The 25215-nt window shown below is 40.9% G+C and overlaps 2 protein-coding genes across 2 annotated transcripts; one reads left to right on the plus strand and one right to left on the minus strand.

Annotated features, from left to right (window-relative positions):
* Nucleotides 1-435: 435 nt before the first annotated feature.
* On the plus strand, nucleotides 436-11551 carry AURKA (aurora kinase A). Its single transcript, XM_083358434.1, has 9 exons — nucleotides 436-440; nucleotides 1860-1912; nucleotides 2580-2835; nucleotides 5229-5334; nucleotides 5902-6093; nucleotides 6875-7013; nucleotides 8685-8833; nucleotides 10213-10387; nucleotides 10738-11551. The coding sequence occupies exons 2-9, from the start codon at nucleotides 1862-1864 to the stop codon at nucleotides 10921-10923; spliced, it is 1254 nt and encodes a 417-aa protein (XP_083214560.1). The 5' UTR covers nucleotides 436-440; nucleotides 1860-1861; the 3' UTR covers nucleotides 10924-11551.
* Nucleotides 11552-11600: 49 nt separating this feature from the next.
* Nucleotides 11601-25099, minus strand: FAM210B (family with sequence similarity 210 member B). Its single transcript, XM_083358435.1, has 3 exons — nucleotides 24614-25099; nucleotides 15821-15993; nucleotides 11601-13959 (listed from the first exon to the last, which is right to left on the minus strand). Exons 1-3 carry the CDS (start codon nucleotides 25061-25063, stop codon nucleotides 13743-13745), a joined length of 840 nt encoding a protein of 279 aa, XP_083214561.1. The 5' UTR covers nucleotides 25064-25099; the 3' UTR covers nucleotides 11601-13742.
* Between the last annotated feature and the right edge of the window lie 116 nt (nucleotides 25100-25215).

Genomic DNA, 25215 nt, shown 5'->3' on the forward strand with positions numbered 1-25215 from the left:
GTTAGAAGCCGGTTGCCGTTGCTTGAGAAACTGCGCAATTTGCGTTGAGGAGAAGCGAGGCCAAACGCCCCCGGCGGCGCGATGACAAACCTCATGCGCCTATTTCATTAGCTTAGCGTAGTGTACGCCTCTAACGTGCAAATGCCCGATACGTTTACGCTCCGCCTTTCTAAGCAGCTAAAGCGGTTGGGCGAGCCTTGCTCGGAAGGGGAAATCTGTGCTTGAAACACTCAGCTGAAACGGTTAGGAAGTGCGGGTGTGGTCGACGGAGTTAGCCAATGACCGGTCGAGAGTCTGGGAGTCGAGGGGAGAGACTCGCCAATCAGAAGGCGCAGGCGGTTTAAAGGGCGTTGAAGGAGGCGGGCGGGCGTTTGAATTCAAACGGCGCTGGAGTCTGTCAGGTGGAGCGTGTACTGTGTAGTGGAGTGTGGAGCGTGGAGGTGAGGTGGCCTTTGAGAAGGGCGGCTGGTGGATGGTGGGGCTGTCGGGAGTTAAGTGCTGGTGGAGATAAGCTTTTGCCTAAGCACCGGCGCCCACCCGTTTGGTGGTTTCCATGAGCGTTATCATAGAATAGGTGTCGTGGCCGGGGAGGATGGGAGTTGTATTCGAACCGGTATAGTGACTAGTATTTTGGAGCATCGTGGGACTGATTAATAACTGGTTTCGATATTAAACCAAGGTGAAAGGTATGGCGAGGACTAGATGATGTTCTAAAACAGCCCTATAAATGGCTTGCCAGTGATTTTGTTTAAAAAGTTGCTTCCGTTGGAATAAGTCTCTTTTCAATTCCTTTAAAATGCTACCCAAGACTTGGTTTTCTTTTTTTTTTTTTGCCTGCCCTTTGGTCTTACCTGCTGTCTAGCCTGCTTTTAACCTTAAAGGTAGGGGCTCCGACCATTATTTAAACTTTCTTGGCAGACTCTCATTTGCCAGGAAGAAAACTAGTAATATTCCTTATTGCATTAGGTCAGGGGTAGGCAACCTCGGCTCTTTTATGACTCATGGACTTCAATTCCCAGAATTCCTGAGCCAGCATAGCTGGCTCAGGAATTCTGGGAGTTGAAGTCCATGAGTCATAAAAGAGCCGAGGTTGCCTACCCCTGCATTAGGTACTATAGTTATCGAGACACCTTCGTTTCTGAGCAAATGGGCATACTTCCACCAGAATCTGGATTGCAGTTATCCACCATGTTAATTTTCTAAGAATGCCTCTGAAGTCTTTGTGGACTCTAGAGGCATTCTGGGGGCAAAATGGGGTTTTATTTTGCAGCAAAATTCCTTTTAAAAAATGCTGAGTTCCAACTGAGAGATAATTAGTTAATTGGCACCATGTTGTGGTTGCATGATTTAAAATATCTGTGAGAACAAACGTGGGTCCTGAAAAGTATGTTTAATGAAAATTATGAAACCATTCAGACAAACCAACATGAGCTTAGGCTTGTGTTTTTCAAAACTTTGGAAATTTTATGTCTCCATCTATTCTTGTTCCAGATGAAAACCTAAAAATTAACCTTAAGTCAGGTATATACATTACCATGGATAAGCATCTGCCTTTGTAACTTCAGAGAGAGCACAGTTATAAAGCCTTTTTAGCCATTCAATTTGTTATTGAAATGCTTTTATAACTAAAACTGCATTTCTTTGCCTGTGTGATGTATATTGTACTGTGCATTACATAGATAAATTAATGTGTTACTTGCATACATGCAGTATGATGACTTAATTTTTCCAAGGATTACTAATATGAATAGGTTGAAGATATTGAAGTGATAGTCTTAAATAGCATAATGGAAAGCGAGTGACAAAAAGTTTTTATGTTATACATGATGAATGTCTGGATTTTTTGTTCTTCAATACAGTAATGGACAAAACGAGCAAAGAAAACCAAAATGGACACCTACATAACAGCAAGGTAAAGTGATCCCTTGTGTGTATTAGGTGGTGTAATTCTTGCCTTTTTAGATCTCACCATTGCACTGCCCCTCACAGTCAAGTTTGGATTATTGTCAATGGGCTTGTATTTACAATCCATTGCAGTATCCTATGGTTGTGTGATAGCCATTGGTTAAGTTGGATTTGCACTTACAGCCATGTTATTCACTTACTGACCATGTCATTTGCTTAATTACCACAGAAGCTGGACTTACGTCCTTCATAAAAATGGTTGTAAAATCTGATCTGGTCACATGGTCTGACCCAAATAATTTATGACCGAAATTCTGGTCATAATTGTAGCTGTAAGTTGAAGACTACTTGTAGTAAACTTTTGCAATTTAAACCTGGGGTCTTCCAACCCCTAGCCGTGGACCAGCATTGGGATACAGGTAGCACACAAAACCATGCCCCCCTCTGGTCTGCAGAAAAAAACTCTATGGAACCAGTCCCTGGTGTCCAAAAGGCTGGAGGCCACTGATTTAAACTATGAACTTCCAAATACTATAGAGCACCAGGGTGCCCTATAGTGGTCTTATGCCGAAAAAACCTGAATCTTAAGAATTTTTGCAACTTCTGTTTTTCTTTAGGTGCCTGAAACAGTATTCAGAGTTGGTTTTTATTTTTTATTTTTTTAAAAAAATCAGGTAGATGGTCCAAAGAGAATTCCTATGTCCCAAAATTGGGCAGGGAGGACTAGAACTCAATCGCAGCATATTCTGACTGCTTCAAATGTGCCCCAGAGAGTACCTATTCAATCCCAGGCACAGAAACCTGCTGTTACCCATCCAAAATGTTCCAACCACCTAAGTCAGCAGCGACCAACATCTGCAGTTCCACCAACATCCAGGAATTTAGGTCCAAAGAAAGCTGGTATAATCTCTCAGCAGCCTTCTGCATCTGGTAAGTACTACTATTTCAGTTATTTCTAACTTTATAATAGTACTACTACTAGAAATCTATTGATGATTATGATACAAGTAGTTCTTGAGTTAAGACCACTAGTTCAGTGACTGTTAATAGCTGAATGAAGGGACTTGGAATTGGTCACTGAAATTATTGACATTGCAATGCCCTCATGGTCACGTGATCATTATCTATGCATTTGGTGACATATTTCAACTTGCAAATGGTTCCCAAGCACTCCACAATCATGGGATCTCTTTTGCAACCTTTCCTGCTGGCTTCCTTAGAAATCCAATGGGGAAACCAGCATGGAAGGTCACAACTCACTGGAATAAGTCTCGCTGGAATAAATGCTGTTCCCCAGCAATTCTGCACTTGTGCCATATTGTCCATTCACATCGTTCCTGAGCTACATAGTGCCTTAACACTCCTTGCATCCTTGTTCACTTCCCCATACTCTTTACCACCTGACAGCAGGCACTTGCCTGCCAGTCATCCTGGGACATTTAACTTCCTGCTGGCTTTCCCAGTGACTGTTTCAAGGAAGCCAGCAGGAAGTTGCCTCACCTAAAGCCTGTGGCATTCATTTAATGACAGCAACTGGGTCTTCAAGGAATTGTTTTACTAAGCAATGAGATTATGCTTTGCGACTATATCACTTTGCAATGGAAATTGTCCTAAATCAAGGACTATCTATAATAATGAGCAAAAAAAGCTTTAAAATAGTATTGGAAAATATAGTGAATTGCCATATATTTTCAACCTAAAATCTTCTACAGAAACGTGATTGGTTAGTAAGTATTGGTACAGGTAGTCCTCAACTGTCTAAGGTACAGACTAGAAAGTGTTTAGGGACCTTTCAAAGTTACAACATTGCTGAAAAATACCTGGTCCTCATACTTAAAACTGTTGCAGTGTCCTTGCAGTCATGTAATCAAAATTTGGTCACTTGTAAGCAGCACGTATTTACAATGGTCTCAGCATCCAAGGGTCATTTAATCAACATTTGCAATCTTCCCAGCTGGCTTCCAACAAGCAAAGTCAATGGAGAAAGCTGAATTTGCTTGATGACGATATGATTCACTTAACAAACACAATATTTAAATAAATGCTTAACCATGAAGTTAAGTAGTCTTAGCTGCTTTCTCTTTATTAAACATTTGTGAGGAAGAAATATGAACATAGTAAATAGTGCTTTCTCGATAATGTATCTACTCATTGCAATATTCATTTCTAAATGTGGATATTTGTATTTGCAAAATCATTAGTTAAAAGATTGTTAAAACTGCATGAATCATGCAGGTCAAATCAATGTAAGAAGATCTTTGCATGTGAGATAAATGGAAGGTTAGAGATTATTTTTGGGATTACTTAGGGGAATCAATATTCCTCCAGTTGGTGCTGAAAAACTTCCAGAGTATCACAAAATTTTGGCTAGGAGCATGTTTGAAATTGGCATTTTCTCACTTAGAGGCAGAAAATGTTACATAAAACGTCATTCATAACAGACATAAATACTGAAAGGAGAAAAACTTATCCAAAAAAGTAAGAAAGCTCAAGTACGTTCATATGTAATACAATCCTGCCCTTTCTTCCTCATCCAATGATAGTCCTTGGACACACACACACATGCGCGCGCGCACACACACACACTCACACACACACACAGAAACACAGACACACGCACAGAGAGAGATTGCCTTTACTTGATTTAATGCACGGGATACTATGTTCTAAATATAGAGTACTTTCTTCATACTGTATATCTAGAGCAGATAGAATATCTTAGATATGACTGGCTGGCTAGCAAGAAACACTTAATTCTAAGTAATGGTGTGTCTACTCTGAGCTATTTTGATTATGGTGCTACATAATTTCTAAAGATAAGTAGAATACTGTACAGATAAAATTGCAAGGCAAGAGTGTTAATTTAGTGTTCATCTTTACATAAAGGTGTGTGTGTATGTATAGCGAATCCTCATTTAACAACTACCTCAGTTACCATTTGCAAATATAGTGGTGAAAAAACAATAGTAAAAGGTAGTAAAAAAATTTCTGACCAAAATGCACACTTATGACCAAATTTCTGTGCCTAACAAGGCATGCCAGAGTTTAATGCTGGGTTGGTGCACAAGAGAACTTTATTTGAACGAGATAGCAACAACCAGCGATTTTCAGTATCTTCTCGGTCACAAGATTTGCTTAGCAACTATGTTCGTAGAATGGATTATTGTGGCTAAACACAGATATCATACATCTTTAATTTTTGCACCATCTATAAAGTATACACTCCTCCAAACCTGCCACAGAGGGGAACAATTTTAAACAAACTGCTCAATTTTTTAACTTCAGAGCTTGCTTTTAGAAAATTTAACTTTTCCTATGCACAGAAAAAAAGGCTGAAACTAAAGAGGTGTCAGCTGCAACAACTGAGGCCAAAGGAGCTTCAGGCTCAAAATGTGAGAGCAAAGAAGGATCAAAAAGTGAAACTAAAAGGTAAGATTTTATTTTGTTTCTCTGGGTGGTTATATACAAAGGTATGTACGCTTCTTATTGAGAGATTCAGATGGATCCAAGCCTGTTAGCTTTATGTAAAGGACTGAAGGCTTAGCTGTTTTCCCAGTTATGAGTCAGCTGGTTAGATACTCTTGTTAATGTGTAAGTATATTTTTTTCTTGTGAGGGGTTATTATTCTTGGGATTTTATGTTGTAGGTTTTTTGTGTTATTTTTCAAGTCAGAACATTTGCACACCTATAAACATTTATGTAAATGCAGTCTTTACTGAGAATGGTCTTCAAAGAAAGCATTTTCTTCTACATTCCTCAGGAAACTAAAGTGCTTTTGCCTATCCCACTGTGCCTCAAACCTATCTCCACAAAGGTTTGTGGTTGGGTTGGGTTGGGAAGGGGGGTGGGGGTGGGGAGGGGTTGTTTTGTTAAAGATAAAATGTATTGAAAAACTTAAAGTTTGTTCTTTTTAAGGATATCCTATACAAACTGCTAAGTTTAAGGAGAGAACAAAATGTTCTTATTTTGTGTTCTAATGCTTTTTTTAAAAAATAGAAAACAGTGGTTCCTTGATGACTTTGAAATCGGCCGTCCTTTGGGAAAAGGAAAATTTGGAAATGTGTACCTGGCTCGGGAGAAACAAAGCAAATTCATTTTGGCACTGAAGGTCTTATTTAAATCGCAGTTGGAAAAAGCAGGTGTAGAACATCAGCTGCGGCGAGAAGTAGAAATACAGTCTCATCTTTGGTAAGGTTGAATAAAAATACAGATGGGTAGCCTGGAGGCCATATACAGTAAACCAGGCTTACATTGCCAAAATAGGATAGTAAAAGAGTAAACATTGAGTAGTACAATTATTGTTCAGAATTAAAGGTAAAAGTGAGAGGTGGAGACCTCTGGGAAGGGGTCCCACCATTTTCTCTTAACACAGAGATGGCTTTGGAGAGAGGTCTTTGATCCATTTATCAGGTTTTGAGGGTAGGAATGAAAGGAGGCCAACTGCTCTCATTCTTAAACCATCTCAAATCCTGTAAATCAGTGGTCCCCAACCTGTCTGGCTTTGCAGACTGGCGGGGGTGGGTGGGTGGGTGGGAGTGGGCGTGGTTCTGTGTGAGTAGCAGGCATGCATGCAGCTCCATTTATGCGAGTGGTAGGCACTTGCACATGCAGGAAAGTGCCTGCTGCTTGCACAAATGGAGCTGCATGCACGTATTTACCTGCTACTTGCACAGCCTAGTTCAGAATGGGTTGTGGGCCCAGTACCAGGTTGCGGACCCCGGCTTTAAATTACCCTTAAAAGTGACCATTTTTGGCCAATGAGAAAGTGATGAGAATAGTTTTCCAGATGTTTCTGTTCTTGTCAAAACTTTTTCAAATAACTGAAAAAACTTGAACCAACTTTTTCTGGTAACATTGAAGAGTTTGCTTGGCTTCAGCCTCTCATGTTGTTTATTGCTTGTATATAACGAGGGAATTACATGTTTAGCTTAATAGCAACTCTTTAAAAATCCATATGCCTGTTTTGTAGGCATCCCAATGTTCTCAGGCTTTATGGTTATTTCCATGATGCAACAAGAGTATACTTAATGCTGGAACATGCACCTCGTGGAGAAGTGTACAAAGAACTTCAGAAGCTTAAAAAGTTTGATGAGCAACGAACGGCTACGGTACGTTTTGCAAATGGCAATGCATGCTTTTTCTCCCTTTGGAAATGGATGCTCTACTCTAGCGATTTGAATCTATACTGAATAGCTTTGGTTTAGAGAAAGGTTTAAAAGATAGTCATTTTGAAATTTTCATGTAGGTAGAAAAGTTCATAGCTTCTACCACTGAAACAGGAGGCCAAGTGGGAGATCTTCACTGAAGCTTTTTTAGCAGATGAAGGCAAATATACGTGTCTCAGGATAATATTGCAGGATTCATTTGGAGTTGGTCCACGGACCAGAGAATTATTCTTCGAAGTTTTCAGACTTGTGCTGGAGCCCATCCTCGGGGAATGTTTGCCTGTTTTGTTTAAAACTTCTGAAATTAACAGAGAAAACAACATTTAAAAAGCTCAGCTTTCACAGAAGAGAATGGAGGTTCAAAATAAAATGGCTATTCATTGTATCTAAATTATGGTGAATCCATAACCCAAGTGTTTTGGCTTAGACGTCGACTGCCAATGGCTGTTAATTCAGGATTTTTGTGCCATAGTATATTATGTATTTTTTTTCTTACTTAAAATGATATCTGAGAAACTTTACAGGCTCATTCTTGAGCTGATTTAATTTGCCCTCTGCATTTCCAATGTAAAGCCTCATTATTTTCATGTAACGATGGGAGTACTATGATTTTGTTGCAAATTTTTCCATTGGTCATCTGATTTGTATATATGCAAAGGGAGTACTGTTTTTCTTGTCCTTTATGGCAGGAGTCAAATCTCCGGTTGGTGGACCAGTACTGGGCCAGTTGCATGCCAGCAACTGGTCCACACAAACAAGCAAAGCCCCATCCGCGGAATGCAGGCAGCACACAAAACCAGGCACCCTCAGGTCCGTGGAAAAACCTCTCCACGGAACCGGTCCCTGGTGCCCAAATGATTGGGGATCTCTGCTTTATTTATTTATTTTAATTTTATTTTAATTCCATTTATATCCCGCCCTTCTCGGCATGGTTAGGGATTTTTTTCTTAATGAAAGATCTTTGCCAGGGTTTCTAAAAATGTATTTGTTTTTAAAATGCTCTTTAGGCTTTGGAACACTGAAAATGGAAATACAGCTTTGGAGATTTGCAGTTTTTGGAAAGTCTCTTAAATAGCAAAAGAAAAAAGAAAGAAACAACTGGTCTACAAAGAACTTGAGTTAATGGGTGGTTCCCATCCATCATGTGAAAGTAGCAATGAATGGGGGAGTGGAATAATGCCAACTTGAGAAATACTATTGACCCATTTTCAGTAGTTTAAGGGAGATCAAATATTACGTTTTCAGACGATTCCAGAAGTACATGCCTCTTATATATATGTGCCCTGTTCACCGCCCTGAGTCCTTCGGGAGAAGGGCGGTATACAAATATAATAAACTTTAAACTTTATCATTGATAAAACATGAAATTATGGTGATGCTTCAGGTATTTAACTACTAAAAGATCCATAACGGTTAAGGAAAACTTCACATTTCATAGTAGAGACTTGTTATTTAGCCCAATAATGTAGTAATTTTCCTGTTCTTTTTGACAATTTTTTTTATCACTGTGCCTATAGTAATATAAGATGAATAAATGCTCATTGGCCATATCTGCTTAAATTACATTATTTGAAATTATTAAGCCTTATTTGCAAATGTTGGTTTCTTCTACAGTATATGACTGAACTCGCAGATGCATTATTATATTGTCATTCAAAAAGAGTAATTCATAGGGACATCAAACCTGAAAATCTTTTGCTGGGTTCAAATGGAGAGCTCAAGATTGCTGACTTTGGATGGTCTGTGCACGCCCCATCTTCTAGGTAGGAGACTTTTTAATACTCAAGTTTGAGTGTAGAATTGGCTTAGAATTATTTGAATATACAATGTACTTTTATAGAAGTAGTAAAATTTACAAAAATAGCTAAATTCTTTCTGATTGTTTCAGTTGAGAAGGATATAACTTAATTTGAAAAGATGTTTAAAGTAGTAGGGTTCGTACTGTAATGCTGGCAGCCGTGTTTTACAGGTGAATACCAAAGTAAATTGGCAAGAGTCACTTTGGTGTAATGGTTAAGGCATCATGCTAGAAACCACGAAATCAAGTTTGAGTGCTACCTTAAGCATGAAAATGCAGCAGTGTGACTTTGAGTCACTTTTACTCTCAGCCCAAACTCACAAGGTGGTTGTTGTGGGAATAATAGGAGGAATAAATATGAACATTCACTGCCTTGGGTTATTTATAAAAATAATAAAGGGGTTAAAAAAAAACCTTCATTCCTATGCCATTCTGTTCCTTTCCCAACTGAAACTATTTAGGGGCTTTAGAATTTCAGAGTTGTTACTGTGTGGAGCATCTTAGAATGTACATTTTTGAAACCATTTAATGCTTAAATATATAAGAAAGCGGACCACTTTAACCCAGAATTCAAACCAAAATATCATACCAACTATCCTAGCTAGTTATGAATGATAAATCAATAGCAGGTTAGTTATGAATGCAATAAATGAAAAAAATATTCATAATGTCCTAGAATCCAAGAAAGTAGGTGGGAAATGAGGGCCAGTAAAAAAGAACTAAGGGTAATGATATGTAGAAGTGTGAGCAATGGAGGACTTATTGTTCTTCAAAACAACTTTGGATTTGAGTTTAAGATAGGAATGTTTCTTGTGACATCCAAAAATGTCAAGTACTTTGGGATAGAGATGGCAGAAAGATTTACGGTTAGGTGGCTCAGTGGGTTAGGATGCTGAGCTTGTCGATCTGAAGATCGGCAGTTTGGCGGGTCGAATCCCGAGTACTGCGTAGCAGAGTGAACGCCTGTTACTCGTCCCAGCTTCTGCCAACCTAGCAGTTCGAAAGCACGTAAAAATGCAAGTAGAAAAATAGGGACCACTACGGTGGGAAGGTAACAGCGTTCCGTGCGCCTTTGGCGTCTAGTCATGCTGGCCACATGACCACGGAGACGTCCTCAGACAAGCGCTGGCTCTTTGGCTTTGAAACGGAAATGAGCACCGGTCCCTAGAGTCGGAAACAACTAGCATGCATGTGCGGGGGAACCTTTACCTTTACCTTTAACATTCATAAACAAAATGTCTTAAAACATGGTAGTAATAAGCAGAGTAGCTTATGAGTATTAGTAGTATCTGTCGTGTTTTTTTAAATAACATGGTTTGTTGACAGCTCTATACTTTATCCTAGGAGGTCAACAATATGTGGCACCCTTGATTACCTGTCACCTGAAATGATTGAAGGGAGGACTCATGATGAAACGGTGGACCTGTGGAGTCTTGGTGTCTTATGTTATGAATTTTTAGTAGGAAAGCCTCCTTTTGAAGCAGAAACATATCAGGAAACATATAGAGCCATTTCAAGGGTGAGTTGAATTTATCTGGCTTCATGTACCCTATATTATTTTTGTTTTCTTACAATCCATGGCTCACTCTATGAGTAACCTTTCAGATTTTGAGGTGTCTAAAACTGCTTTAACAATTCCCTGATGTTATTCAGGGATTAGAATTTTGTACTTAACTAACATATTAGTACCTTTTTGTCAGCTGGCAAATTCAGGTTCAATTCCTGCACTAGTTCCCAGTAACGATTATTTGGATGGTGCCTTACATTGATATGCTACTGCCAAACTAAATGTTATTTTCCACCTGGACTCTACAATGGGAAGAACTGAATGCAGTGCTTTGTGTGTGACTAATTTTCTTTGGTTTAAAGGTGGAGTACAGATTTCCTCCTTTTGTAACAGAGGGAGCACGGGATCTGATTTCAAAGCTCTTGAAGCATGACCCAAAGCACAGATTACCACTGGAAGATGTACTTAAACATCCATGGGTTACATCAAACTCTACTAAGTCTCCCAAGTCTAACACTGAGGAAACCAATGTTGCTAATAAAACTTAAGTCATAGCATAATAAGCATTGCTGACTGCATTTCCAAAGTAGCAGGGATGGCAGCAAGTGTAATACATCTGATGTAAGAAGCATAGAATTTGTTTCAAAAAGAAGTCAGTTTTCTGCACATTGAACTGTTGTATGAACACTATGAAGTCTGAGCTGCAGTTTGAACAGGCATGCTGCAATGCTTGTAGTTCCATTCAAAGCAATTTGTGAATATCTGGAACATACTTGAACTCTGCATGTGATTCAAAGCTTCTGGGGCACATCTTGTTCAGGATTTTCTCAGTTCCTATATTGTTGATCCTCCTTGCTGCTTGATAGCCACATGAAGTTGTTGGAACAGTGCAATAACACCCTAAGGTTAACCTGTGCAGCCATGTGACATGGGTAATGTCTGCTTCTGTAAATAAGAGCTAATTGTGCTGTTATTGTCCTGTCTTCAGTTAGGAAATACTTTGAAGACTAAAGACTTTATAAATCATAATCCAGTGCTTTAAGACAGCTTGTTCTTGGATACCTAACTGCTTATTCAGTGGGGGTCAGAGATATCCTCCTTCCTAGGATAACCTTGACAGTGAGCAATTGTACATTTTAAATTCTTACAAGAAAAAAATGCATAGACTATTTTTAATTTTTAAATGTATTTGTTGAAGCATTAGTAAAACTTTATTACAAAAACATGGTTCTGCAGCACTTTTATTTGCATCTAGTGGTACTTAAATTTTAGAATTTACATTTATCCAAACATATAACACATTTCACTTCAAACTACCTGTAAAGTTCAGGTAAACTGAATGTTTTATCCTGAAAATACAAGTCCTTGTACTTTTCAGTCACTTGGCATGTAGTGATTCCGGGCAATTCTCAAAGTTACTCTGGGATTTTGATGAAAATTGGCACCAGGATTGCCGAATCTAACTAATGCAGTGACAAAGTGTAATTTTGTGTGACAGCATCATTTTGTGATGGCAATCCCACCACACCCTGTTGATGTAACCCCAGGACTGGGTTATTAAGCAGGGAGATGTGGGGATGTATAATTTTTGTAGCCTCAGGAAACTTCTTCTGACTAATAGTTACAAATCAAAGAGCAGCCATTTTGCAGTAGGAAATATATAAATACTATAAATAGGCACAATATCATTAAAAACATTCCACATCAAAGCACACCAAACTCAAAAATGGTGAACTGTAGTTTCTAACTGCCATATTTTCAAATTGCCCTATTATGTATGCTAATACTATTGCCCACTGTCATTATATTACTCAACCATTTCAGTGTTTGGAAATCCCCCCCCCCCCCCCGGCAGGAAATGTCTGATACAAGTACTCTGACTTATAGTGGGTCACTTACTATTTGAAGTCACTACAGACCCTGAAAAAGGGACTTACGGCTCAGATTCAAAATTCTGATACGCTCTCCCCTTGCAGCGACATAACCTCATATTTGGCACTCAGAAACTGGCCCATATTTATTGCTGTTTGCAGCATCTTGCAGCTATGTAAGTGATTTACAATGTTTTTGCTGAAAACCAGAATTTCCAGTTTCCAGAAAAAAACCCCAGAACAATGGGGTCATTTAACAACTGTAGATTTGCTTAATGACTGTAAAAAAAAAAGTGGAAAAATCAGGTTCAGTCATGTTATGACATGCTTTAGAACTATCATGACTTACAACCAAAATCGTGGGCTCAAAGTCAAGGACTACCAGTAGTTCGTGTCAACCAAAAAGCAGTTTCTACAATGTTATCTTGTAATACAAGAAATATAATTCCTTAGAATCAAGTATTGTACTTATTCATGTACATATTTGCATTTCTATTCATTTAAAATTCCTTTAACTTTTATTTACAACATCACTGCACATGAAACAAAATTTAGTGGTGTAACACATAATTGGCATCCTAAACTGAATTAGCTTATTTAAAAGATGAATTTGCAGAGAATGTGGAAGACTTAGAATCAGAACTGAAAAGACCATTTAGTCTACAGCAGGAGTCCCCAACCTATGGTCCGCGGCCAGGTACCGGTCTGCAGGAATAGCTGACAAGCCCCACCGCACTCACGGTAGCACCGCCACGCGGGCACTAGCAATCCCATTCGCACATGTTTGGGGACGCTAGCACCACTGCCAGGCTTACAAGGGTGCTAGCGGCCCATTTGTGCATGCATGCGGGTGTTAGTGCACATGCCGTGAGTGTGTAGCCTGTTTGCGCATGCTAGTGCTGCCATCGTGCATGCGCCTGTGCGCACATTTCCCTGCTGCTCCCTTTCCTTCTGGGCCGCCAAGCCAGAATGTTTGAGGACCTCTAGTCTACAGAGTTTATAGTTGTATTCAGTTCAAGAATACAAAATCTGCCTGAAAGCATGCAGAAAAAGGAAATCGGAAATTAGCTTCATTGTCAAATTGCTGTCCGGAAGGGTTTCAACTTGAACCTGCCTTGTAATTTATGCCTATTCTTCAACCTCCTCCACTGTAAAGACAATCCTGAACAGGCCCATTGTTTAAAAAGCCTTCCTGCTCCATACAGACAGCGCTGGGTTAAAGGATCTAGTGGTGTGATCTGACATGTTTATCAGCGTATCCGATTAATAATTCTTCAGGGCCTCGGTAAGCAAACAAATGTATCAGCAACATAGACAGTAGTCCTTTTGAAGTAGCTACTGATTTCTGACAAAGCACATTCCCACCCTTTTGAAGAAAAGAGACTTTGCGGGGGGGGGGGGGGAAGGGGTCCGAAACAGCAAGCCAAAGTGCATTAGCTATCAAATATTTCTAGGAAGAAACAAGAGAACATCCTTTTTAATTCCAGGGAATAATTTCATGGGTTTGGATCTGGAGGCTTGAAAAATCCTATCTTCCGAAAATAGCGAACAAGAAAGGGCACTGAGACTACAGTGATGCTGATCCGGACAGGAGCAAACAGTTTATGAATAGCGTAGGCCAATACAAAAGTGCTTGTTCCAGCAGCTAGCTTGGATCGCACAAGGGCTTCATCAAATCCCAGCTTGAAGAGAACAGTGGTCATGTCCACTCCGCTAAAAGGGAGAAGAGGCGGGAGAAACAGACAACACGTTAACAGCACGAAAGTGAATGATTTGGGTTTTTTTTTAAAAAAAAATAATAATAATCATACAGGTGCTCCTCGTTACAATAATTTGTTTAGTGATTGAAGTTTACAATGAAACTTGAAAAAAGGGACTTAGAAGGGATACTTGCACTTACGACTGCAACCCATAGTCCTGTAATCAAAATTCGGGTACTTGGCAACCAGACGTGTATTTATAAAGGTTGCAGCATTCCGGGATGATATGATCACCATTTATGACCTTCCTGCCTGGCTTCGACCAGCAAAGGGAACGGAGGAAGCCAGATTCACTTAATGACTTTTTGATTCACTTAACAACTGCAGTAATTCGCCTAATAACCGTGGCAAAAAAAGATCATAAAATCAGACATGACTCATTGTAAAACTACTTTGCTTAGCAATAAAAAATCCAGTCCCAGCTGTGGCTGTAAGTTGAGGACTACCTGTAAAGGAAATCTTGGCTGTCTTCCTGATCAGAATTGAAAGGGACCTTGGAGGTCTTTTAGTCCAGGCCCCTGCTCAAGTAGGAGATCCTATACCATTTCAGACAAGTGATTGTCCAGTTTCAAAATCCTCCATTGATGAAACACTATACAAGTATCCAGTGTATTCCTCGGGCCTGGAGAAGCCTATTCCATGGTTCAGAAGACTAGAGATGAGTCAGTGAGCCTCTCCTCTATTTTCATGCACCTATAAACTTGAGGAAATAAGCCTGTTCTGCCTCTGACTGAACTGTGGAATGTGGTGTCCTGGTTTGTTAAATAACCTGAATGAAAAGAAAACTGCTATAGGGTTGTGCCAAGCTTCAAAGAGCTGAGCTAGTCACTCAAACTAGCTAGAAGTGTTTTCTCAATCTCAGCAATTGGGGCATTCTGGGAGTTGTAGTCCACACATCTTAAAATTTCTGAGATTGGAAACTGCTCTAGAGCAGGGGTGTCAAACTCAATTTCATTGAGGGCCGCATCAGCATAGCGGTTGCCCTTAAGGGGCCAGGTGGGTATGGCTAGGGTGGGCGTGGCCTACTGGGTGGGCGTGGCCAGCTCTACATCGTTTGCATCAAGGGTGCCTGGGCAGGAGTGGGACAGATCTGAGGGTCTCTGGCAGAAGGAGGGTCTCTGGGCCAGGGCCAAGGCAGTGGGGGCCGTTCCCTCACTGTTTCCAGGATGGCTTTGGGGGCCGCATGAAACCACTTCACGGGCCGGATCTGGCCCCTGGGCCTTGTGTTTGACATGTCTGCTCTAGAGCCTCCTGTGAATCACCTACCACAGCAAGGCAAGGGCTGCAGAGCTAAGTATTGTGTTTGCACTCCTAATTATTATTACTCATTTGAATTTATTAGCTACCCAACCCCAATGTCTCTGCCCAAGGCAGAAGTTGGGTGATTCTGGGTGGACAAAACTGGCTTGAGTTAAAAGTCCTCCAAATTGGGTGGTTCTGGCTTGTGCTATAGGCACTACAAAGGCTGTCCAATCCGCTAGTAGTTAGGGATGGAAGAGAAAACTGAGGAGTCTCAATACCTGAAGTAATTTGGAGCTGCCCAAATTCCAGCAGGCCTAAGTTCAATATTTAAAGGAATTGGGAAACACAGGTTCAAGTCCATCCACAACCATGGAAACTCACTAGATGTTTTGGCATGGCCTAACTCTACCAGATGGTATGGAGAAAAATCAGTTTGTGTGGCACCCTAATATCCTGAAGATAAATTCAGCTTAACAGTTTTTAAATGAAAAAAGACCTCTCATTTTCTTTTTGTAAATGTGGGAAGATCAAACTTCCAGTACACCAATAACAGCAACAATAATAATGCTTACCTTGACACAACCAGATAAAACATTCCCAGAGATATCAAAGAAATCCCAATATGAAATGTTACTCCAACAGCTCCGTATTCCTTAAAAATTTTCTTCAACTGATGTGATTTATTTGGTTTCTTCCCATTTTCCTGACTGGGATCTGTGAGATTTTCTGAGGATGTACCTGGAGTCTGAATAGTGGAGGTAAGTAAGAGAGAGAGAAGACTTGATTGTTATTACTATACAAATAAGCCATTTTATTTCTAGAGTAACACTTTTGTTTTAGAGTAACGCTTTTAGTTTAGAACATACTTATTCCTTCATTTGGGTCCTTAATTTATGGAGCAGTTTATTCAAATGTATTACAAACCCCTGATAGGTAACAGTTGCACCTTCACTCTGTCTAGACTATACAGCATTCCTGTTTGTCATATACCAGCTGTTAAAACTGAGCTGACATAAATGGTCATTAATTATCAGCACCTATCGCCAAATATCAACCAGTATTACAAGTGGTCCTCATTTATGGTGACTGCCTTGTTTAGCAACTGTTTGCAGCTACAATGATTATGAAAAGTAACTTGACCACCAGTCCTTGCACTTATAACATTTGCAGGTCTATAAAGTAAAAGAAAACTGAAATAAGATCATAAGCACACTTAGCAAGCAATTTGGTTATTGACCAAGTTGCCATTCCCCATTATGGTCACTAAATGAGATCTACGTGTATTTGGAATTAGTGGCTGAAAGCATGAGTAGCCATGGTTAGAGGGTGGGGATATACTTCTATTATGTTTTCTCCTTGTTAAGGATGCTGTTTTCTCTTGAGGTTTTTCCTTCATTTTTGTGTACAACCTATTTCAGAGCTAACTCTTCAAAATGATGGGGAAATTCCACCAATTGGGGGGCAATGACCTTCAGAAAGATTGCTATGAAAGGATACAAAGAGAGATTTAAGGTCATAGAAAGCAAAACTTTGCCTACTCCAACTGAGATCTTTAAAGAGTTGTTGGTGTTCCTCACGTCAAACTCATTGATCACCAGTTTAACTCATTGCTGTGTTGACTGGAAGTTAATTTGTTTTATTCCATTTTTATAGTTCTTTAACTCATCTGTAAGAACTGTACAGGTAGTCCTCGACTTATGACCACAATTAAGCCCAAATTTTATTTTGCTAAGCAAGACATTTGTTAAGTGAGTTTTGCCCCATTTAATGACTTTAATTGCCACAGTTGTTAAGTGAATCACTGCAATCACAGTTAAAATTAGAAACCCAGTTGTTAAGTGAATCTGGTTTCCCACTTGACTTTGCTTGTCAGGTTGCAAAAGTTGATCACATGACCCTGGGACACTGTAACATTCGTAAATATGAGTCAGTTGCCAAGCATCTGAATTTTGATTGCATGACCATGTGGATGCTGCAACGGTTGTACGTGTGAAAAACAGTCCTAAGTCACTTTTTCCAGTGCTGTTGTAACTTTGAACAGTCACTGAATGAACTGTTGTAAGTTGAGGACTACCTCTACATATGTATATTGTTATGTACCTTTGCAAACGTATTTCCTCTGTACATGTAAAGCACAAAAAAGGGGAATATTAGTATGCATGGTTCCAATCTTCTTTCCTGATTATTCAAAAGCTGATTGCAAGTAGACAGCTATGAACCTGAGTCTAGGTCTAGATCAAAACAATGTTTTTTCCCCCCAAGATTTTGTAAATGCTGGGAGAAGAAAGGAACTTCTATACCGCTGCAGGCAATGTGCACAGTAATGCACCTATCTGCTTGTCAGTGCTTAGCCTTAGAGGATGCTGATGTAAAATATCTGGGAACAAAGCTTTGGCTTTCCTGCTCCTGCTGTGTAATGCAGTATCTCTATGTTCGCCACAAAACATGGCAGATTGCAGAAAGGAAATGGTTGGCAATTGCTTGCCGACAACACTTTTTGCTAGGCCGGCAGCAGAAATAAAACCTTTCATGGATTTCACAACAGCTCACTGGGGTCAGAGAGACAGCAAAGATAGCATTTATCCTAGCTTTTTAATGAAAAGTTTGCAAATCACCCAAGCTGCTGTTTTTACATTAACAAGAAGTTACAAATTTTAATAAATTTCCCAAAGGTCATGCCTACATTGCAAAATCAACTAAATTATCTCAATAGAAAATTGTGTGTGTGTGTGTGTGTTTTAAGAAAACAGAGAGGCATTAAGAGCAAACCTGGTGTTTACTGTCCCCCATCCAACAGTTATTCCATAGACTTTAACTTTTTAAAAAGCCTGGGAGAGATATTTAAGCCATTATTATGGATTGTAAAGAAATACGTTTTAAGAAATATTTTAAATGTGTTTCACAGCAGGTTTGAAAACTTGTTTTGCATTACTTATCTTAATACAGTATTTTTAATTATTTTTAAAATCCTCTGATATTCATATGTTATAGAACGTGATGTTCAAGGCATAGAGCTTTTAAAATAATAATTTATTTTTTTTTAAAAAAATGGTTGCACAGTAATATATACCTAGGCCTTTCTTGTCTTTCATCACAACTAAAGATTTCTCAGCCATAACAGTCAAGCATCAGGCTGGCTGGAAACATGAAAATGAAAATCTCACACATATGGAGGGCAGCGATTTGGAAAAAGCTGTTAGACCTGCCTGACTGGCACAACTTACAATCCATAAAATAAGTTGGCTAAGCAGAAGAAGTGATAGGCATAACTCTCTTTTAATGATGCGTAAAGACAGGTCTCCCTCCCTCTGTGCTATGTAAGGGGCTGCAGATACTGATAATCTAAGACCATCACAAAGCCTTGGTGTACAGAAAGTAATTGAATGTGGACTTTTGAGATTTCCTTCACAAGAAAGTTCACTGTTGTGCTGCAGGAAATGATTAACAATTAAATTAGTATGTTTCTAATTAAGATCAGCACAGGATCACTGATTCATTTGCCACTTCATAATAGATTGTTAAGTGTAACTTTAGTGCATTTTATTTTGTTTATTTTTATCTCACCTTTATTACTTTATTAGTAACTCAAGGCAGTGAACATACCTAATACTTCTTCCTTCTCTGATTTTCCCAGAACAACCACCCTGTGAGATGGGTTGGACTGAGAGACAGTGACTGGCCCAGTCATGCCTGTTCTACATTCAGTAGAATTAAAAATAGTATGAGACGGAAGGAGCAAGGAAGGCTTAACTACCAACGTCTCAGCAGATGATTTTTCTCCAATCATTACCCCTACAATAAACCTCAATCATGTACTGAAATCAAGATGTTATTAACTAATTTAATTATTACTGTCAAGTTGATATTGACTCATAGTACCCTGTAGATCAGGGGTGTCAAACTGCCGGCCTGCGGACCAGACGCATCACGACAAAACCTCGCCCACCCCATTGCCAGCAATGGGGAAAAAGCTCCGATACGTCGTGCAACGTCATGTGACATCGCGAGTTTGACATGCCTGCGGTAGATAATTGGCCTGAACTATGTTCAGTCTTCAGTTAGGTGGCTAATGGTTGCTAAAGAGGAATCCATAACATTGCTTCTTTTCCTCCTTTATCCTTTCTTCAGCCTGATCAAATGTATCTGATATTTTCCCCATGATATAACTACAATATGAAAGTTGTGATTTTAAGCTACTAATGAAAATTTAGGTTTGATGTCCTCCAATAATGATTTGTTCATCAGGCAGTATATGGTACCCAGAGTACCAATATTGCAATTCAACAGTATCCATTTTCTTCCTGTCATATTTCTTTATTGTCAAACTTTCACATGCATTGAGTGCTTATTTTCCATTAAGTTGTTATAAACATTTAGCAGCTACATAGGTAGATTTTCTCCATGTCCCAAACCTAGCTTTTCAGGGCTTCCAATGATGCATCTCTTGCCACTGTGAGTTAATCCATTTTCTGCTCATCACCATCTTCTCTTTCCTTCCATTCACTTCACTATTATAAAAAAAGGTCTGAACAAGTCAGAACTTTGTATGCAAAAAGATGTCTCTGAACATTTAAGATCCTAAGTCCTCCATTTGATTTGTTACCTACTTGTAGTTTTATTATTGATTATTGATCCAAGCAAATTGAAGTAAGATGTGTCAGAAAGTTCAGCCTGTCTAGTGGCACCCTTTCCTAATAGGCTTTTGGTAGAAAGCCTTTGGGAAAAGGGAGAGTGCTAGCATTGTTCTAAATTTATTTATTATTTACTGGGTTTATAATCCACTTTTCATTCAGCTGAAGGCAGTATACAGTATGCAGAGTTGCTTCCTCCATTTCCCCCCCACTACCTTGTGAGGTAGGTTGAGTGGAGAAGGAGATTGTCCCAAAGTCACCCAGTGAACTTCTGTAGTTGAGACCACCATAGTTGGCATAGGATATCATTTACCCAAAAGCAACCTATCTTCTAGGGCACGGGTGTCAAACCCGTCACGACTTTGTTCACATTGCCGGAGCTGGGGTGGGCACGGCCTCCACAAGACGCAACCGGCCTGTGGGCCGGCAGTTTGACACCCCTGTTCTAGGGGCCCACTGAAACCTTTGCAGGCATTTCTGCAAATAAATGAGGGTTCGGACTAGTGCTTTTCAACAGGCCAGCTTCCTTTTTATGAATTAGGTAGGCCAAGGAACCTGATGGTTCCATATAGGGATATATAGGAGCATGTATTCCTGACATAATGTACAGGTTGTGCTTTTCAGAGAGAAGGCCAGAAATTTTGCTGTCCAAATATCTAAGAAACTCTTCTTCAGATGTTTAAAATTTGCAACAATCACAGAAAGCAAAACTGAGAAGAAAGTCATTTTGGTCTAGTTGTTAAGGCCCCGATATAGGAAATTAGGCATGAATGCCAGTTGAGCAGAAAACACCCACACATCCACCCACCCACCCACACAAGAGCAAACACTTGAAGTATCAAGAATACATTTTCTTCAGAAGCTCCCCTCAAAACAGGGACAGTAGCGAAAAGGGGGAAGAGCAACGGTAGAGTTAGTCTCCTTGAATCTTCTCAAGGTCTTAGATGACTCCAACTTTCTGCATTATATCAGGCAATGGAAAGAGAATTGTCCAGCTGGAGCCATGCTTACTAGTTTGGGGTGAATGTTTTTTTTAATAACATATTCTATATTGTAACAACTTTGCAGAAGCATTTTTTGTTTACTGTTTGCTTCCAGATTAGATTCCGAGGGTTCTCCAGACAAGGCCACCCTTTAAGTATTCGAAGGTCCTTGTTTCTAAGCCAGTCCCTTCCCTAACACAAGCCCAGAAGAGGAAAGGTCAGAACAAGGCAAAGAGCCTGTGATGTTGCTAGCCACAAAGCTAAGTCTGTGCTTTGGGGAAAAAGCTGTAATTCAGTGGCAGAGAATATCTAGGCTTTCTAGAGCAGGAATGGCGAATCTATATGATGACAAACCAGTGCTTATCAATACCCAACAATTATTCTCGAAAGCGGGCCTCATTCATGCCCAATTTTCAGAGGCTGTGGAGGTCGTGTGAGAATGGATGTGGTCTCCTATGGATCTTCTGGAAACTGCACAAGAATGGGGCATGCTTCCACCTGGTTTTTGGAGGCTGCAGAGGCCATAGGAGAGCATTCTCTGAAGTCTGTGCAACCCAGAGCAGTCTCAAGGAGGTGGCTCAGTGGTTAGAATGCAGTATTGCAGGCTAATTCAGCTCACTGCCAGGAGCTCAATCCTTAGCAGTTCAAGGTTGACTCAGCATTCCATCCTTCTGAGGCCCGTAAAATGAGGACCCAGATTGTGGTGGGCAATTAGGCTGACTCTGTAAAATGCTTAGAGAGGGCTGTAAAGCACTATGAAGCAGTAAGTGCTATTGCTCAAGTAGACCGCTGGGCCTGTCAACAGAGACATTAACTGAAGGTAAGCAACGTGTGGCAGAACCTTGGGGAGTGCTGGACTGCAGGGCAAACACACCACTCCAAAAGACCCACATATCTTGGGGAATGGTGTGAGGAGCCTTTTTGAGGAGCTGCGGCGGTACTAGAGCTGATGTTGAGTGCTGGGCCTCTACTTTGGGCCCAGCCTCGGAGCTGTTGCCAAGTGCTGCTGCTCAGCGTGGCTTAGATGTGTGTGTAGAGAATTGTTTCTCTTTTCTTCAGGTTGTTTGTGTGTGTGTGTCATGCTAGCAGAATCAAGTTAGGCACTTTTTGAATTTTTGATACGTCAAGCCAAAAGGTTTGCCACCACTGTCACAGAGCCAGAACTTAAGGTAGCTTGTACAGCAATCCCTCCCCAAACTTAGCCAGTGACTAGACTCAGTGAGCATCAGTGAAGACTCACTTTGAACTGAATCTCTTCCATCCTAGGGCTGAGCTACTACAGTGTACTATACTGCTTCTCTGTTAGGATACACCAGGGGTAGGCAGCCTTGGCTCTTTGATGACTCGTGAACTTCAACTCCCAGAAGAGTTGAAGTCCACGAGACATCAAAGAGCCAAGGCTGCCTACCCCTGGGATACACCAAGGTCTCAGGTTCAAGAGATGGTTTCTACAGTTGAAAGGATAAGAAAATGTTGCTGAGGGTAATCTTGGCCTCATGATCCTGCAAAAAGAAAGTGGCTCAGTGAAGCGAGTTCCTTTCTATCACTTCACATAACAGCCAACATTTCTTAACAGAGAAGTTAAACAGCTGAAAAACTCCCTCATGTAAAATAGCTCTCTCACCAACTTTATTAAAGTAATCCCTGGATCTCCTCCAGGAGGTAAATACCAGCCCTGCCTCTTCTATTGCTCCTTCTTTTGCACAAAGGGATTTTAATTAATAAAATTGAATCTGACTTTATACACTAAAATAGTAAATTATAATTAAAGCCCAGGAATTAATCCAGTCTTCTAATACTGATTTATTGATTTTTTACGCTGTCAAATCTACTTAGATTTCAGCATTAGCTGAAAAAGCCAAAAGCCTACCTGAATGAAAACATTTTCCCCCAAGTTTTGATGTTGCTTTCTTGTAGATTGCTTTCTTGTATCTATTGTAAGCCACCTTGCATATCATTTGAACAGAAAAGCCAGTGCTTTAAAAAAATAATAATCAGAGGTTGCATCTCAAAATATTTCTTAACCTGGATTTTGAATTACTCCACCATCTGTGTTTACACAATCCAATGAATCATAAATTCAGTGGGTTGATTTGTACGTACAGCATGTCTCCAAAAATGCAAATCAAAGTTGCCACTAAGCTAGTTTATCGTGTTGTGCAAATTATGGATTTTTATTTGATTGCTTAAACATGTTGGATGTAAAATAAGACAGAAGGCATTTGTTCTTTCTGGAACATTGTAAAATGACTGCAAAAAATAAGCAAACAAACACAAAAGTCTTATAGTGCAACAGAGCGGAAGCCCAGTTTTGACAACCTTGCCCAACACTGATAAATGTGGGTTATAAACCTAAATAGATAAAATGATGAAATTGTAGTTCTACCTCTTTCTGGCAGGCATCAGATAATAGAAAACTGATGTAAACTGGGTTCAAGACAGATAAGTGACATGTCCTCTGCCAACTGTCCCTCCCCCCAGTCTCACCCTTTTATCTTTAGCATGCACACAACAAAACAAACCTCTCCCAAAGGATTGTTGAGCACACTAGGGTGATACAGCAGACTTCTCAACTTCAGACCTACTAAACATTATTAAAGAGAAGGGAGTTAAGTGTTAAATCACCTTTTACTTGTGTCAAAATCTACTAACATAAAAAAGTTGTTTAGAAACCTGTTCTTCAATGCTTTCTGAATGTGCTCAGAAAAATCTTCCTTTTTTACCTTCTGGGCAATTTTCCATCGAAGGTACATAAGTTATGTGTGCTCTTGTTTCGCTAATACAAATAGTCCTTGATGTATGACCACAATTGAGCCCAAAACTTCTGTTGCTAAGCAAGAATTGTTAAATGAATTTTCCCCCATTTTATGACCTTTCTTGCCACAATTGTTAAGTGAATCACTGTGGCTGTTAAATTAGTAATTTTGGTCCTTAAGCGGATCTTTCCCCCCCCCCATTGACTTTGCTTGTCAGGTGGTTGCAAATGGTAATCACATGACCGCAAGACACCATCATAAAATATGAACCAGTTGTCAACATCTGAATTTGGATCACATGACTACGAGGATGCTGCAAGAGTGGTGTGGAAAAAACTGTCACAAGTCACTTTTTTTCCAGAGCGGTTGTAACTTTGAACGGTCACTAAATGAACTGTCGTCAGTCAAGGACTACCTGGAGTCCCTTTTACTGTGATCTGAAGTCACAAAACGCGCCAACCAATTGTTGACCCTTCCACGTTAAGCCAGCCCAAGTCCCTAAGGATCAGCGACACCCCGATCCCTAAACTACTTAAGGCCACCTACGCACCACTCTCTAGTCCAGGTGTCTTCAAACTTGGCCCTTTTATGACTTGTGGACTTCAACTCCCAGAATTCCTCAGCCAGGCACGCTGGCTGAGGAATTCTGGGAGTTGAAGTCCACAAGTCATAAAAGGGCCAAGTTTGAAGACCCCTGCTCTAGTGTAAAACAGCGTTTCCCAACCTTAGGAACTTGAAGATGCGTGGACTTCAACTCCCAGAATTCCCCAGCCAGCTGGCTGGGGAATTCTGGGAGTTGAAGTCCACGCATCTTCAAGTTCCTAAGGTTGGGAAACACTGGTCTAAAAAGGGGCCGCTTCGCTCGTACCGGGCGAAGGCAGCACCGTAAGTCACCCTGAAATCCAGCCCTAACGCACTACCGGGACCCCTTTAGGCCAATCCAAGCCGCAAAAGCGCGCATTCCCACGCACACGCGCGGCCCGCCGTTCACCTACTTTGGGAGGTGCGAGGTTGCTGCGGGCTCCGCCGCCAGGAGAGTCGCTCTTCGTTGCGCGCCAGGCTCTCTGGGGGAGCAGCTGGCGGGGCTTCGTCGCCGGCGTTTCCAGCTGATGGCACCGCGCCTCAGTTCCGAGGCGGAAGGAATCGCCACCAGCCACGGCCGGGAGCCCAAAGCGAACGGGGCGCAGCACCAGTCCCGATTCCCGCAAGAGGCGGCGCAGAAGCCGGAGGCCGCTTAGCTGGTGCCCTCGGCCGGGAAGCTGAGTCTCGACTGCCCAGCTGAGCTGGATCTGGCCCGGCAGGAGCCCCGGCGCAGCGCCGCCGGCCCGAACAGCCCCCGATGGGAAGCTGCCGCCAGTGCCAGCAGCAAAGCGCCCGCCGATCGCCTGGAAAGCAACCCTGGGCAAAAACGGAGGAAGAGCGCAAGGCTGGCCTAGCCACCTCATGGCAGCCGGAGGTGCTGACCCGGCGCAGCCCTCCCAGCCCGCCCGGAGCGTCTGAAGCCAGGAAGGCGGCACCCCGGCCCCGAGAGAGAAGGGAAAGAGCCACCCACGGCCCTCCTCCTCCTCCTCCTTAAAGGGCCAGCGCTTCCAGGCCT

The sequence above is a fragment of the Vipera ursinii genome, assembly GCF_947247035.1.
Source record: "Vipera ursinii genome assembly, chromosome: 3".
NCBI lineage: Eukaryota > Metazoa > Chordata > Lepidosauria > Squamata > Viperidae > Vipera > Vipera ursinii.

Excerpts from the sequence above, each read along its gene's own strand:
- AURKA (XM_083358434.1), top strand. The coding sequence starts at position 1,862 with ATGGACAAAACGAGCAAAGAAAACCAAAATGGACACCTACATAACAGC. Across the intron at positions 1,913-2,579 it reads GACACCTACATAACAGCAAG|GTAGATGGTCCAAAGAGAAT; the intron begins GTAAAGTGATCC and ends TAAAAAAATCAG. Across the intron at positions 6,094-6,874 it reads GAAATACAGTCTCATCTTTG|GCATCCCAATGTTCTCAGGC; the intron begins GTAAGGTTGAAT and ends CCTGTTTTGTAG.
- FAM210B (XM_083358435.1), bottom strand. The coding sequence starts at position 25,063 with ATGAGGTGGCTAGGCCAGCCTTGCGCTCTTCCTCCGTTTTTGCCCAGG. Across the intron at positions 15,994-24,613 it reads GCAACCTCGCACCTCCCAAA|ACTCCAGGTACATCCTCAGA; the intron begins GTAGGTGAACGG and ends TCCACTATTCAG. Across the intron at positions 13,960-15,820 it reads TTTTATCTGGTTGTGTCAAG|CGGAGTGGACATGACCACTG; the intron begins GTAAGCATTATT and ends TCTCCCTTTTAG.